The 15,332-nt window shown below is 30.2% G+C and overlaps 4 protein-coding genes across 10 annotated transcripts; 3 read left to right on the top strand and 1 right to left on the bottom strand.

The window, feature by feature from the left end:
• Positions 1-2: 2 nt before the first annotated feature.
• LOC145933623 (NADH dehydrogenase [ubiquinone] 1 beta subcomplex subunit 1) lies at positions 3-6,927 on the top strand. Of its 4 annotated transcripts, none has more exons than XR_014424905.1 (3): positions 3-140; positions 423-812; positions 6,790-6,927. XR_014424905.1 is itself a non-coding variant. In XM_083033493.1 (2 exons), exon 2 carries the CDS (start codon positions 593-595, stop codon positions 752-754), a length of 162 nt encoding a protein of 53 aa, XP_082889619.1. In that variant the 5' UTR covers positions 4-140; positions 423-592; the 3' UTR covers positions 755-850. The 4 variants fall into 4 exon arrangements, 1 of the variants encoding a protein (XP_082889619.1); XR_014424904.1 differs by lacking the exon at positions 6,790-6,927 and adding an exon at positions 2,218-2,346; XR_014424903.1 differs by lacking the exon at positions 6,790-6,927 and adding an exon at positions 4,976-5,349 and having other exon boundaries at positions 4-140.
• Positions 1,059-5,108, bottom strand: LOC145933611 (uncharacterized). The gene is made up of 2 exons (XM_083033467.1): positions 4,974-5,108; positions 1,059-3,184 (listed from the first exon to the last, which is right to left on the bottom strand). The coding sequence occupies exon 2, from the start codon at positions 3,104-3,106 to the stop codon at positions 1,349-1,351; it is 1,758 nt and encodes a 585-aa protein (XP_082889593.1). The 5' UTR covers positions 3,107-3,184; positions 4,974-5,108; the 3' UTR covers positions 1,059-1,348.
• A 171-nt stretch (positions 6,928-7,098) lies between the features above and the next one.
• On the top strand, positions 7,099-12,320 carry LOC145933612 (uncharacterized). Of its 3 annotated transcripts, XM_083033470.1 has the most exons (8): positions 7,099-7,318; positions 8,631-8,839; positions 9,466-9,720; positions 9,824-10,054; positions 10,222-10,421; positions 10,542-10,647; positions 10,992-11,143; positions 11,617-12,320. In XM_083033470.1, the coding sequence occupies exons 1-8, from the start codon at positions 7,099-7,101 to the stop codon at positions 11,840-11,842; spliced, it is 1,599 nt and encodes a 532-aa protein (XP_082889596.1). In that variant the 3' UTR covers positions 11,843-12,320. The 3 variants fall into 3 exon arrangements, with proteins under 3 accessions (XP_082889596.1, XP_082889594.1, XP_082889595.1); XM_083033468.1 differs by having other exon boundaries at positions 10,222-10,647; XM_083033469.1 differs by having other exon boundaries at positions 10,306-10,647.
• Positions 12,321-12,458: 138 nt separating this feature from the next.
• Positions 12,459-14,605, top strand: LOC145933621 (putative 5-hydroxyisourate hydrolase R09H10.3). Of its 2 annotated transcripts, none has more exons than XM_083033491.1 (3): positions 12,459-12,989; positions 13,621-13,763; positions 14,094-14,605. In XM_083033491.1, exons 2-3 carry the CDS (start codon positions 13,621-13,623, stop codon positions 14,326-14,328), a joined length of 378 nt encoding a protein of 125 aa, XP_082889617.1. In that variant the 5' UTR covers positions 12,459-12,989; the 3' UTR covers positions 14,329-14,605. The 2 variants fall into 2 exon arrangements, with proteins under 2 accessions (XP_082889617.1, XP_082889616.1); XM_083033490.1 differs by having other exon boundaries at positions 12,977-13,084.
• The last annotated feature ends 727 nt before the right edge of the window (positions 14,606-15,332 follow it).

Consider the following 15,332-nt stretch of genomic DNA (forward strand, 5'->3'; position numbering starts at 1 on the left):
ATCTTCGCGAAGAAACGACGGAAGGGGCGACGATCGGCGGCGCGATTGATCGATTCTCGAATCGCACGTGACGTTTCATTACGTAACAATCGATATATAATTCTAACCTTAAAATTAATCGACCGATGCGCTCGTAGGATGTAAGAAACATTTTTCTGTATCTCTCTTTTAAATTATAGATATATTCGTCACGAGTCTCAAACTCTTTCTCTATCTCTAATAGAAACTAATCTTTTTTCCCCAATCTCTGTTAGTTTTTATCTTAATCTAATTTATTCATCTTCAATTCCTCAAAATAAAATCTTTTAGTTTTTATTTTTTTTTTTTTACCATTAATGAACTTAATTAGAGAGGTGAGATTTTGTTTTCTATCTCTGCTCGTCTATCTGCGATTTTTACGAGTTCTGGGTTTTCTTTTTCAGCTTGATGGCCACTTCGAGTTTCAAAGCCATCGGAATCTTGATCAGGCGCAACTTGATCAGCGTGGTGTTCCCTGCATTCGTGGTGTTTACGGTCTCCGCGGATTTGAGACACACGGCTCGTTGGAAGCGGCAACTCGCAGAGCAACAGGGACACTAAGACGGTATAAAGCATGTGGAAATATTATTGGACGCTCATCTTTCCTCTCTCGGGCTTCCTGCTCGGACATAAACTAGACATGCTGGAGACGGAGCGAATGACGATGTTCAGGGACAAGTCAGCGTTGTACGGCAGAGAGTTGAAACCTGGGGAGCCACCGACCTGGCCGTACTAACTTCATGTTTATTATGCACCGTTGAACCTTAAGGAGTCGCAGAATCGATTAGTTCTATGTAAGCTATAACAAATAAATAATATAATGATAAATATATTCTAATGGGAGTCATGTAAGAGTCGTAAGGTGACAAATGTATCTCGTTAACACATGTGCACAATTTAAATCATGACACAATGTGTTTATTAAGATATATAATTTATTATCGTTCTTCTTTGGTAACAGTGTGATACAATTTGATAAGAATATAAAAAATATTACAGTATCTCAGTCACTTGATGAGTACGATTGCACGGTAAATGAATTGCAAATACAGAATTATTTTACTAGAAATTTGATATATATGTCAAACTTATGACTAATAAATTTATAACTAACTATACAGATTTAAAATTAAATATTAAATTGGAAGACATTTAAATATTAAGTCGAAAGACATTAGATATTAAATCGGAAGACTATATTACAAGTTTCTATAGATCTTTGTTGGCTTTAAGATGAATAGCAGAGAGAACTAGTTCTTGATTGGTTAATTTTAAATTAGACGAATCTCCTTGTTTTATGTGCTACTATATTAACGCTATAGTAAGTGTGCTATCGAAATATAGTGAATAGTTTGTGCTTGACATCCTTCTTTGAACTTTTCCCGCCTTTGTCCGCGACGATATTGCACTTGGTGTTTTCTTTATTCTCAGCCGAGTTTTTAATCGCTAAGTTATACGCCTGGCGTTTCTTTTTCAGCCACTCATCTTCCTTCTCGTTCCAAGAGATTGGTCTGTCCTTGGAAACGCTAGTCCGCTTCTGGCTTTGTTTATTATTGGTTGCTAGATCGAGGAACGAAAACAACTTCTTCTCATTGCCAGGATTAGGCTTCGCGTTGCTTGGAACGTCGTCCAACTTGCCAGGATTAGGCTTCGCGTTGCTTGGAACGTCGTCCAACTTGCCAGGATTAGGCTTCGCGTTGCTTTGAACGTCGTTCAATTTACAATCCACAAGCCCGTAATGTTGGAATTTCGTGTTCTTGTCTTGCGTGGCGATAATATTCTCGCTAAGTTTTCGGAAAACCTTCTCTTCCACGATGATAGGTTCAGCTTTCTCCTCGACCACTTGCGGGTTCGTGACAATCGCGTTACTCGTCTTGCTGGGCCATCGTTCACTCGCCGATCTCGTGAACGCGTACGGTTTCTTATAAAGTAGCGGATTAAACAGCTTCGTTGTCTGTACGAAGGACGAGTCCCCGTTATCCGCTGATAACGTCGAGTTTAGATCTTCGAAGCGTATTTTATTGCGAGGGGGCCGTTCTTTGTACTTTACACTAGCGTATGAATGAGTCCTGGAAAATGTATTGGGCGGAGATGGTGGCTTCGATGATGGTTTCGATGAGTGGCTTTTTGGATGCGTTGGGTGTTTTATTTTTTTATCAGTCTCTTCGTTTGTCTCACATGGATTAATGATTTTTTCAGGTACTGAAGTTAATGTTTTCTCCGGAGGTTGATGGTCTTTCAACTTTTCTGATTTAATGGATTCTTCGAGTTCCTTGCCTTCGTGGGATAAAATTCGTGCTGCTTCCTCTAGCTTCTTCTCCACGAGTTGTATGTCTTTCTGGTATATTAGCTGTTGGTCTACTAGTTTTAATTTATCGTTGAGAATTCTCTCTGCGATCCTGAGTTCTTTTTCTCTCCTGAACAGTTCCCTCTCTCTTAGTTGCAGATTTATCTCCTTCTCGTTCAGAATGGCATCGCGCTGTCGCAAGATCTCCATCTTCTGCAACCAATTCTCCTTGAAAATCTCATCGCTGACTTCCTCGGGGGACGAAATTGTCGCGGTGCAACCATTCTTGAAACCGTGATGGCAAAAATCGTTCACTTTGGACTCCAAGGATATCTCGCTTCTCTCGTCGATCGACATCAAACTGTTGACCTTCTTAAATTGTCTTACAGGATAAAATCCATCCTGCGATTCGATCGACGGTTGAAACTCTTTTCGTACATAATATACATGCTCATCAGAATTCTCGTCGTTATTATTATCGAATTGCCTGTCAGATATTATAGTCTCCTTTTCGTTCGTGATGTCTGTTGGTCTTTTAATTAATTTGTTGTTATTTATGTTAATTTGTTGTTCCATAGTGTATATTCTAGATTCCATGCATTTATTATGTGAAGCGGACGATGTACTTTTTCTGCTTTGCGTATTATTCTCCGACACATCTTCATCTTGATCTTTCAATCGATTCGCCTTCAGGTCATCGATCTCGTTGATCGCATCTTCTAGCGAGAATCCTGGCGGCCTGTTCACCTCGGGCACGATGTACGTCTCGACTCTGTATAGTATTGGTTTCATTGGTTTCATGGTTGACAGTGTTGATATGATAAGTCAGTAAATGAGTCTTGAATTCTTCAGGAATATTATTATATCGAGCAAACAGTTCTGCAAAAATAATACAGACATGATTTATTCATTAAATTGCATATAAATAATGAATGACAAATTTATAATATAAATCTCACAGTAAACGACACTATGACGTATAAATGTACAGCGTAACGATTGAAAATTATCACTTTTTAAAACATTCATTCATTATTATATTTAACAAATGATAATTATGGCAAGAATTAAATTTTGAACTATATCAACTTTAAAAATGTAAAATTGAGTTGAGCATATCTATTTTGTCTAAAGCCGACTTTAATTGATTTATAATTCGTGCCAAAAAATTCGAGACAGAATTCTATTTATAAAATTTATATCGTATAATACAAAAAACACTTAAACATGTAAAAAATACACAACTAAAACAACACATACACAAATGAAAATATATATCAAAATACACATATACATATTAAACACGTGACACATAAAATTATAATGAGAATTCTATTTTGAATTTTGTCATTAATTATAAATGAAAAATTGAATTAAGCATATCTATTTTGTTAAAAGCCGATTTTAGATGATTTATAATTCGCAATAAAATTCGAGATAGAATTCTATTTATAAGTTTTATGTTGTGTAATAAAAAATACGTAATTTGAATACGTAAAAAATACATGCACAAATCAAAATATATATCAGAATACACTTATTAAATGTGTACATTTACACACTTTTTAAACATGTGACGCAGAAAATTATTTAAAAAATTCTGCCTTGAATTTCGTCGCGAATTATAGAGCGTCTAAAGTAGGCTTAAATATATAAAAAAAAATATATTGCTACAAGAAATCAAATCAAATCAAATAATTAACTTTAAAAATATAAAATTGAGCATATATTTATTTTTGTCTAAAACCGACTTTAGACAATCTATAATTTGCGACAAAATTCGAGATAGAATTCTATTTATAAATTTTGTGTAATAAAAAAACATTTAAACACGTAAAAAATACATACACAAAAATATACAATCAAAATACACAGATATATATTAAACATGTGACACATAAAATTATAATGAGAATTCTATTTTGAATTTTGTTATTAATTATAAATCGTTTAAAGTGGACTTAAATGAAAAAATACTAAGACTGTATAAGGTAAAACAATTAACTTTAAAAATGAAAAATTGAATTAAGCATATCTATATTTTGTTAAAAGCCGATTTTAGATGATTTATAATTTGAGATTTAAAATTCATGATAGAATTCTATTTATAAGTTTTATGTTGTGTAATAAAAAAAACATTTAACACGTAAAAAATATATACACAATGAAAATATACAATTAAAATACACAGATACATATTAAACATGTGACACATAAAATTATAATGAGAATTCTATTTTGAATTTTGTCGCTTATTATAAATCGTCTATACATAAAAAATGGATTTAAATATTAAATATATAAAAAGATATCACACCACAAGAATATATTAAATAAAACAGATCTATAAAAAAGATTAGTTTTATAAATCCTTCATAAAGGTTTATAAATTCTTTATAAATTCTATAAAATCTATAAAATAAATATTCTAAAATCTTTTTTATCTATTTATTACAACCTTTTTTTAAAGATTTATAATAATTAAATTAATTTAAAACACGTGCTTTAAATATTGAAAAATGTCTTTCTTGGCTTATTACGAAAAGAATATTGAATTTAAATAATAAAAAAAAAAATATATTTATTTAGCCTGATGATTTGTGATTCTGAAATTAGCATGATTTGAAATGTAGATTGTTAATTATTGAAAAATACAATTGTTACTTACAGGAACTATCGTACTCCGGATAGACACGTGCAACGCGTTCGGCTTGTTCATTTAAACTGAACTTTCCTTTAACGTTCGTCTGGACCTTATAGAGTCAGATATGCAGGTTTTGCTTGTATTGTGTACTGGTCAAGGATCTCTCTTCGTATACCTGAAAGGCGATTTGTTGGGGTCCTTTTAAAAGCCAGTTCCATTGGGCCGAGCGGGCGGATTCATAATATTTTACCTGCGTCTCTTGTGTTACATGAAACATGTGTGTGTGTGTCGTAGACCTTGTTCCAAACCTTTTTTTTTATTAAGACCTTTGAGAAATGAAAATATCCGAAAAATTGCTGTAATAAAAAGATTTCCGTTAAACGGTTTTCGCTATAAAGAGTTGCTTTGTTTTAAAAATATTTTGTATAAGATCTTGAAATATTTATAAAATACTCTGAAATTTATGTAAAAAGTAGTGGAAGAAAAAGAAATTGTCCCTCATATTTTGTTGCATCTTATTATCTTCATTATAAGATGAATATTATTGTTATAAAATGATCATATTATATGTAATATAATTATATTTTCGTTTAATTCACTTGCATAATTTATGTTTTTACTATTGTATAATTAATTTTTAATTATCTAAGTAAATCCTAATTTAAATAAGGAAATAACAGAGGTACAATGTTTTCTATATTCAAAAAATTATTATATATTATATTTTTTCTCAATATATACATATATAATAAAAAATTTAGAATAAAATGTGTATATAATAATTTCTTTCGGATATAGAGAGCATTATTTTATCTTTGTCATGTCTTATTTAAATTAGAATTTATTTAGATAATTAAAAATTGATTATACAATATTATAATGAAAACATTATTTATGTAAATGAATTAATATATAATATATAAAATATATATTATATTTTATATTATATTTATATATATATATGTATATTATATATAATATAATATATATAAAATATTATTATATATAAATGTAATATTATTATTTTACAACAATTATATTTCATCTTATGATGAAAACAATATGCAATGAGATATAGGATAATTTTTTTTGAAATTTTCGACACTTGTAGAAAATAGAATGTCAGTTTTTTTGTTGTTATCGTTTATTGTTTATTGCATTTTTAAAAAACTAGTGTCCAGCAATTTAAAACAGTCGCGCGATGACAGACACTAGCATCGCCTTTTAATAAGCTAGTGATCATCAAGTTTTCCAGATTTTATAGATCTTTTCTAATATAGAGAGAATGCTAGAGAAACAAAATTTCTATCTCGGAGAAGAGACAGATCCCAGGAACTTTTAGGTGGCAAAAACGAAGTGACTCTGGAGTAGAATTCACTCCCGAGAAAGTGATTTCTCGTTTATAAAGCGGTATAATGACATAGGAAATATTCTGTCACTAATTTATAAACTAGAAAATACTATATTCTCTTCGCGGGGACTATACAAAAATTCCCGCCCCAATGGGAAATAATAGAATAAATATTATATCCTCGCTCTCATTGGTGGATATTTTCCGTTCCCCGTTTCCCCTACTTTTGTATCGCGCGGTAGGCTTTGGTGGGGTCTTCCGTTTCAACGCAAGTGCGCGCGCACATCGACAGGCATAAATGCCGGCCATCCCGTCAGTGACGTATCTCTAAAAGCGCGTCTAAATAAATAAACGCATAATTATATTAAATCCGATGCATTTAATAATACGCCAATATAATCTACATCGAGCGGTACAACTCGATTACACGGAAGAATATTTAATAAACGATTTTATTAAGATTACAGCTCGATTATTGTTGCATTTCAGAAGCCCTCGAGGACCTGCGGATGATACGTTCCTGCAACCAGTCGCCATTTTGGACGACACGTCGGAGGGAAGAAGGAAGGCTTCTCCCGCGCAGCAACAGATTCGGTATTCAGTAATAACGGTCGAATCGCCATTGACACTAGGGAGATGGTATCTCGTGGCACTAGAGGCTAGAAGCTAGAGAACGCGTTTCCCCGAGCTCGGGCGAGAAAAAACTATTTAGTAATTTCGCGCCGCGATATTCTGGGTATATCCTCGCCGACGAGTTTTCAAGTACACAGGCGGATTCGAATAAATATTTCCGACACGATGGACGGCGAGACGTCGCAAATGGTGGACGGCGGGACCCCGGTGACGCTGATCAGCAGCGGCGGCGCCGGCGACCAGGGGACCCCGACCACCGTGGTGTACAATTTGCTAGCTACGACGACCCCGCGGCTCACGCCGACCGGCAAGATCAGCCACGCGAAGACCCGGGTTTACACGCAGCGCTATAGGAAGGAATGGGAGCAGATGCAGGATTTCAAAGGTTTTTCACTCCCTCTACGTATGTGTGTGCGTGCGTGTGTGTGCGCGCGCACACTCTTGGTGTGTTTGTTCCTGCTCCGGGTACGAGGAGTCTCTCTCCTCGCCCTAGGGTCGATTCCGGACTAGTTGAGTCTTCGTCGACGTATCGTGGATGGATTGATTCTTTCCTTGTCTTTTGATTGATTTTCTTTCAGCACCTTGTTTATCACGAGGTAAAAAGAGAGAGAGATTAATGACTTTGGTAATTTGGAGTAAAATTAACACTAGACGCCTTTACATGTTGGTTTTATATTTTGCTCTTTCCTTGGAACTTGTCTTTTTTACATAACTAGTTGCATCTAGAAACGCTCGAATAGGAACTTGAGGGAAATCTTAGAGGAAATCTAGTTTGGAGATCAAAGATCAAATATAATATATGATATATTTAATATATGAAATATATAATATATGTATAATATATTTTTGGCGTTGTAGAATTTACTTTTTGATTTGTTCTTTATAAGAAAATGATTGGCTTTTGAGGATTTTTCTTGCAAATTATGAATGGAGATGGCTAATTTTCTTAATAAACTGTGAATCCCTAGAAATAAATAATTATATATATACGAGGAATTATTTTTTATAGGTTCTCCTTTTATAGAACTTTTATCCTTTCATGATTAATAATTAATTCTGTCGTTTATGCAGGCATATTTTTTCAGCAATATATGAGAAAAAAAGTATTGCGATGAAAAACAGAAATTAAGAAGTAACAGTGCTCTCTCGATTTTTTCATCTTACATTTTCAATTGAACAATAGTTATACTTTATTGAAAAATGATAATAAAGATGAAAATCAAACAGAGATTTGAACATATTCGATGAAGGATATAAAATTTAAGATCTTTGTTATATAATCAATTAATTTTCAATAATATTTATAGCACGAGCTTCCATTTTATTTAAATCTATAAATTCTTTTTCTAATCTAATACAGAAATAGATTAATAATAAAAAAATGATTTAAAAAATTGAGAATTACTTTACTTTTACTTTCTAATTGAGATAAGAAAAATAATAGCATTCTAAAATATATCTAATTTTCTTACTTTCCTTATAAATTACATAAGAGTATTTTTATATAACAAATACAATAAATAATAATCTAATTTATAATTATGATTATAATAAATTTTTATAATTTACACACACATTTATAGATTGCCATATAAAAACACAAGCAGGATGATATGATAATTTTGAGATATTTGTTTTACAAATGCACATCCATGAATGATACAAATGGCAGCAATTTCAAGATATTTTCGTTGCAGGATGGCTGACCTCAGTGCCGTTTCAACCGACTCGTGCCTATTGCACTTATTGCAAGAAGAATCTACATGCACACCGTCTGTCGCTGCTAAAGCATACGTGTACGATAAAGCATCAGCGTGCAGCTCTAGCGTATCAGATGGAAGAAAAGAAGAGTATGCGAAAATTGGATCCGAACGCGCTCGAAGTGGGCCTCATCGAGGAAGTTGAGGTTTTACACATTGTTTTATCATCGACCTTTATGTACAGGATGTCCTGTATTTGATGGATCATTTTATTTTACCTTAAAAATATTTGTCAAGACAAGGTCAATAAATATTCTGACATTTTTATCAAACAGGAATACAATCAGTATAATTTGTATTTTTTTTGGCTTATCCATATATTTTCATACAAGTAATTGTATTCTATTAAAAAAAAAATTCTATAAAAATAGGGCATCTTGTATATGGAAATATATAATATATAAAGTGTGTATAATATTAGAAACATAAAAAAGTACAATATATTGCTCATAAAAAATTTATACAATGATTGTGAGATAACAGTTTCTCTCTTTGTTGATTTGTAATATATTTCTTATAATCTGTAATTATCAAATATTTAATCAAGATTAATCATATTTGTTGAGATTATTTAAATTCAAACATTCCATTTATCTAGTTTTCTCAATTGTAATAGTAATATAATATTGTTAATTATAAAAATAGTAAGTAGTAAATATTGTCAACGATAAAAAATAGTAATACTGTTAACTATAAAAATAATAACATATAATATAAACATAAATCATTTAAATTATAATTTACAGTTATATATAAATTTTTCAAATTTTAGGCCGATGATCCACAGACAGAAAAAGATGAAGAAAATGAAGATGATATTGAATATGTTGTTGAGAGACTAGAGATGGATGATGACGAAGAAGCACTAGAAGACACGGAAGAGGTTAAATTAGGAACTGAACAGATAATTGATGAAGAAGAAGAAGAAGAAAAAGAGATAGTTAGTGATTTGTATACACAGTTGCAATCCGATGATGATGATGATGAAGATATTAAGCCTGTAATAAAGAAAATCAAATTACCCAAGGTAAGTTATGAAAATTATATAAATATAATAGAAGGCAATTGCGCTTAACAAAAGAGTTTGTATCGAGTCGTTGAATTATACAATGGATTTTTATGTTGTATAGCAAAAATGTCGAGATACATTGGCCGAGGCAATGGCTCATGTTCATAGCGAATATCTTGAAGAGGAAATTGAAGATCAGGGGGATGTGCAGATGGAGATGGAAGTAGAATCGGCTAATCCAGAAATATCTGATTTATCTGATGCAGCAAACACCAAGCAAATTTTGAAGGAGTCGCTCGAGAATGAAAAAATGGAAATTAAAATTAATAAGAAATCGACAGGAAAAGTTCTTGTAAGTGATGATTCACATTTCCAATGGATCGAAAAATTAATGCAATTAACATTAAAAATTAGTGTGAATATTGTAGTCTTTTAATTTCGCGCTGAAAATCTTTCTGATTGAATTTCATATTTAAAATTGTAATTAGTCAATTTTAGCAAAATATTATTTGACAACAGGAGAATAAATCTGATTTGGTTATGACCTCTTCATTGCCGGTATTGGACGCGACTTATCACAACATCTCATCAACGCCGACTCAGAATACGGTCAATCTTTTGCCGATTGTGCCTAATTTGAAAAGTAACAAGACCATCACCTTGATGTGTGGAAACAAAACATTTACATTAACTGGTGGCACATTCCAACCGGGCACACAGTACGTATTGACGAAGCTCAAAGGCAAGCCGCTGATGATGGCTGATCAGAAAAAGACTATCGTAGTGTCTGAGCCAGACAACAAAATTAAAACATCGAGTCTGCCTGTTTCTGCCAACAGTCAGCCGTTCCAGCCATCGGCTACTCCTAGTATAAGTCAGCAGCCAATTGTCAACACTACTCAACAGTCAACTGCTACTAGTAGCAAAGGATCGCCACCTAAAAGAGTAAGAAAAAAGCTCTCTTAATTCTTTAATTTATTTCTTGTGTAATATAGAATACAGGAAAAAGTGTTTATATGATGTTATTTTTCGAGGCATGGAATCAATTTTTTTCTTTAATAAATGTGTAGATGATTCTCAACTATCTGTCAAAATTTTCTTGATTTTAATATCGATATCTTAATGATTAAGTCTTAAATTAAGATTTTGTTAAAGAAAAGTTTATCTCAAATTGGATGAATAATATTCTATAATTTATTTGCGTTTCGGAAGTTTATTTTGCAATGAGCTTTTTTAATAGTGCATACCAATTGAAAATTATTATTTAATAAACCCTATGTTTATTCTAGGTTTTTGGGAAGCAACCAATAAAATCAAACACAACAAGGAAGCTGTGTATCTCCACTTATGTCGTAGACAGCATGAAGGGAATTCCAATTGGTGGCTTGCAAGTCAGTCTATATAAACTAATGGACGGGAAATGGACTTTCTTGAATGAGAGGTATGTAATTCTTTAATTAGTTGTATTACGCTTATTTTCTGTCTTCAACACATAGAGTATTTTCTATATAAGGTGACAGATCTAGTTACGTATATTATAGATTTTCTATTACTTTATGCGCATTAAAGAGCGTGAATTAAAAAGTATTTCTTATATTTCTTGTCTCTATATTAAATGTATTATATTAACTATAAAAAAAGTTTTTTTAAATTCTTTTTTTTTTTAATAGAGCTAGGAGACTTTTTTTTAAAAAAGAAATTAAAAATTTTTTTAATAAGCAGACTAATATATTGAAGCTATAATGACAATTTTGATTTTAATTAAAATTTATTTTTAGCTATTAAATACAACAAATCTATTTTATTATTGAAATACTAACTTAACATTAATAGTATGGATATGGACTAAATAGTATATACATAGAATATATTTATATAATATATTAGAATAAGTTTAATAAATTTTGTTCTCAGCAATACAAATGCGGAAGGCTACTGTAACGATCTGGTGGATAAGATAATTTGCACAATTGGCCGTTATAAAATTCATTTCGATGTCGATAAGTATTTCACACTGAGAAGAATAGAAACTATATTTCCGTTTGTCGAAATCGTATTCGATGTGAAAAATCCAAACGGTCAATATCACATGCCACTTTTGTTGAGTCCATTTAGTTACACAACTTATCGCGGCACCTAAAGTATGGTTTTCTATTTAATATATTCTTTTAAAGTATAAAGTTGCAAGCTTTTGTGATTTGTATCACGTTCGCAGTGTGAGAATGTGATTATTTTGACACATTAAGAGAGAGGGTTTTATGTTAATACACAATTTAAACATCATAAGATAAATATAAATAAAATATAATATAAGGTAAGATAAAATATAAATAAAATATAATAAGGCATAAGATATAATAAAGTATAATAATTACGCTAATAATATTAATAGTAATAAAAAAATATTTTTTCTTAATTATTACTTCACATATTTTTATAAAAACTGCAAAATGCGATTGATAAGATATTTTTGCTATAATATGAACATAATACGTAAGCTAGTATATACATATATAATTAAAAATTATTTTTATTATAAGATAAATTTCTATGGCGACAATTTGCACAATAAAATAAATTTAGAAAAACTAGTTTAAAATTGCTAGACATACAAGTATATATATAGTTTTATTATATAGGATGTATATTAGTATATAGTACGTAGTATTAGTATTAGTATATGTATAGTATTAGTATATATTATGTATATTATTATGTAGTATATATTAGTTTTAGAAATATAAATATTTTATTTTTAACATCTTTCCTGAAGATAAATATATTTACTAAAATTTTTATTTTTTTTCTTATTTTTCATTATTTTTCCTTATCTTTCATTATTTTAATTTTTTCTTCTATTGATTTGTTACATATAAGAGTTTTCTTTTTTCAAATACATTGTATGTTTGGTAGCAACATGTCATCCGATAGCGTTGATGTACTAATATTAATATTATTAAGTCGAATGGTGTAAATATACATATAATATACATATAATATACATACATACATATATATAATATGTATTTATGATTTATATTTTTCTAAAAAGTATATGACTTGTTAAACTAGTGAACATGAAATAGAGTTGGTATTAATAAATATCAATCATTATGTATATGCAGCGCTGGTGATATTCCTTCACCTTTGATCTTTAATATCTTTTAATTGATAAGGCCTTCGAAATTGCTCATTAGATAGAAGGGAGCAGTGAGTTAGTTGTGTTTTCAATATAAATACTCAACGTGACGACTGAAATAGATCATAGTGTTTCAAATCGTCAAAATGTAAATATGTGGAAAAAACTAAATATGTATAGAATATAAGATATATAAAATAAGAAATAAACACAAATGAGAACTAGGCGCAGAAAATGCAGAGCGTGAGCAATTTTCTTTAAAAGATTTCTTTTTATTCAGATATACGTTTCAGATATTCCTTTTTCAGCATGTTCAGTAAATGTCAATAAATTATTACACATTATATAAAACAGTTAACATTATCTACTTTTTTGTAATTTGTTGACAGTTACTGAAAATAAGAGATAAGTTATTCTGAAAAGGGACTGTTCACGCTCTATTTTTTGTACTGGACTCTCATTAACTCGTTTCTTACTTATTTTTACATAAAATGAGAATTTTAATAGAAGAAAATATGCAAGTTTAATTAAATCTAAAATTATATTAAAAAAAAAAAATATGTTAATCTGTGCTAGAGTCCAATTTTCCAATAGTTCTCAAACTATTACAAAAATAATTATTTAAATATAGTATATAAAATATAAGATATATCTAGTTAGTCTATAATTTTTTATAATTTTTAAAGTAAAAAAGAGTTTGGATATATTCATACTTTAAATTTCTATTGTATAGTTATATATGTATAATACAATTATGTATTTCTCTTTATATATGATAGATGACCACCTCCGCAAATCTGAATGAAGCAAAGTTAAGTATCACTACGCATGTTTTGGATATTAGTAAAGGTCTGCCTGCTGATGGTTTGGCAGTATGTCTCTACAAATTTGAAAATGATAAATGGATTCTTCTAAAAGAAAGGTATATATTCCATATGTATCATTTTATGCATTATATTTTTGGTCTATATACTTTCTCAAGATTTTTTTCTAGGAGTAAGATATATATATATATATATATATATATATATATATTATATATTATTACATATATTTTTGTTATTACATATCATGCTTTCTTTTGTATTTTCACATTGATATATTATTATCATGATATCATTTTATGGCATTTAGCGTCAAAGAAATATTTTCTACGTATCGCTGTAATTTACTTAAATAAATGATAAGTTATTGTCTTTATTTCTTATTTCTTATTATTCATCTTGTTATTGATCTATTATTTTCTTTATAGCACGACAGGATCAAATGGACGTAGTGCAGATCTGCTACAAGATGAGAGAGAGACTCATCCTACGCCTGGTAGATTCAAGATTGAATTTCGAGTGAATGATTATTTCAGAAAAAACGCGATCAATTCTATGTATCCGCTGATCGATATAGTGTTTGATGTGCAAAATTCTAGTGAACATTATCATATTCCTTTGCTGTTGAGTCCTTTTGGGTTTACCACATATCGCGGCTCGTAATCGAAGTTTAATTAAACTCTCTCTTATATCGTCTCTTACATAAGCTGATTGAATTGCATAAGAAGAGATGATGGAATAATTAAGATAACGATAGCGCAAGATTTATATAATTATATAAATATTGTAAAAAATTAAACAAGAAGAGAGCACTTATTAAGAATTTATTCCGTTATTAATATTATAATTGTCGCTGATATGCTATAATATTTTAAATTTAATTAATATTTTTGGACAGTTATCAACTGATTATTCTATTAAAGAATTTTTCTATCAAAAACCTGCATTGTTTGGCAAATTTATATTTCCATTCTTTTAATAAATAAATTAAATAATAGAATATAAAAAATATATAACAGCAAATACAAATATAAAAATATGAAAAATGCATTTACTGTTATTTAAATGTTAATCTATTGTATTATTGTATTCATTTATTTTTTATTATAATTAGAACAAAACAAATTAACGCTTTAATCAGCTGATTTCTGTAAAGAAATATTAATAAAGCGTTAATTTGCTAATTAAATTTAAAAATAATATGTTAAAAAAAATAAAATATAGTAATATGTTGTTTTAATTTTGTTTGTCTAATTTAAATAAGGGCTATTAATTTGATACGACGTCGTATATATAATATATATTTAGAATGATTGTCAAATATTAAAGGTATATTTTAATAATTTTCGACTGCATAGCGTATAAATAGGACGTTTTTGTGCGATCGATGATTTGTTAAAATCTGCTGTTCGCGCGCATTTGAAATTAACCTCTAGAAATTAGCACGTGATCACATTGTTGTCATTCGCGCGGTGACTCTCGAACAGGTAGGCAGCGACGCGCCGCGCATTATTTTTCGAGCCGCGATTGCGAGAAATATTACGGATAATGAGATTATATTCTCTGAGTGATCGAGTGACCGAGTATTATTTTGCGCAATTATTTAACTTTTACGATTAAATAATTCATAAGTGTATCGAATAAGCGACGATTTTGTTTCGAAGCAA

The sequence above is a fragment of the Prenolepis imparis genome, unplaced genomic scaffold (assembly GCF_030444845.1).
Source record: "Prenolepis imparis isolate NDT839.2.m4 unplaced genomic scaffold, iyPreImpa1.0 SCAF_3, whole genome shotgun sequence".
In the NCBI taxonomy this organism is placed as follows: domain Eukaryota; kingdom Metazoa; phylum Arthropoda; class Insecta; order Hymenoptera; family Formicidae; genus Prenolepis; species Prenolepis imparis.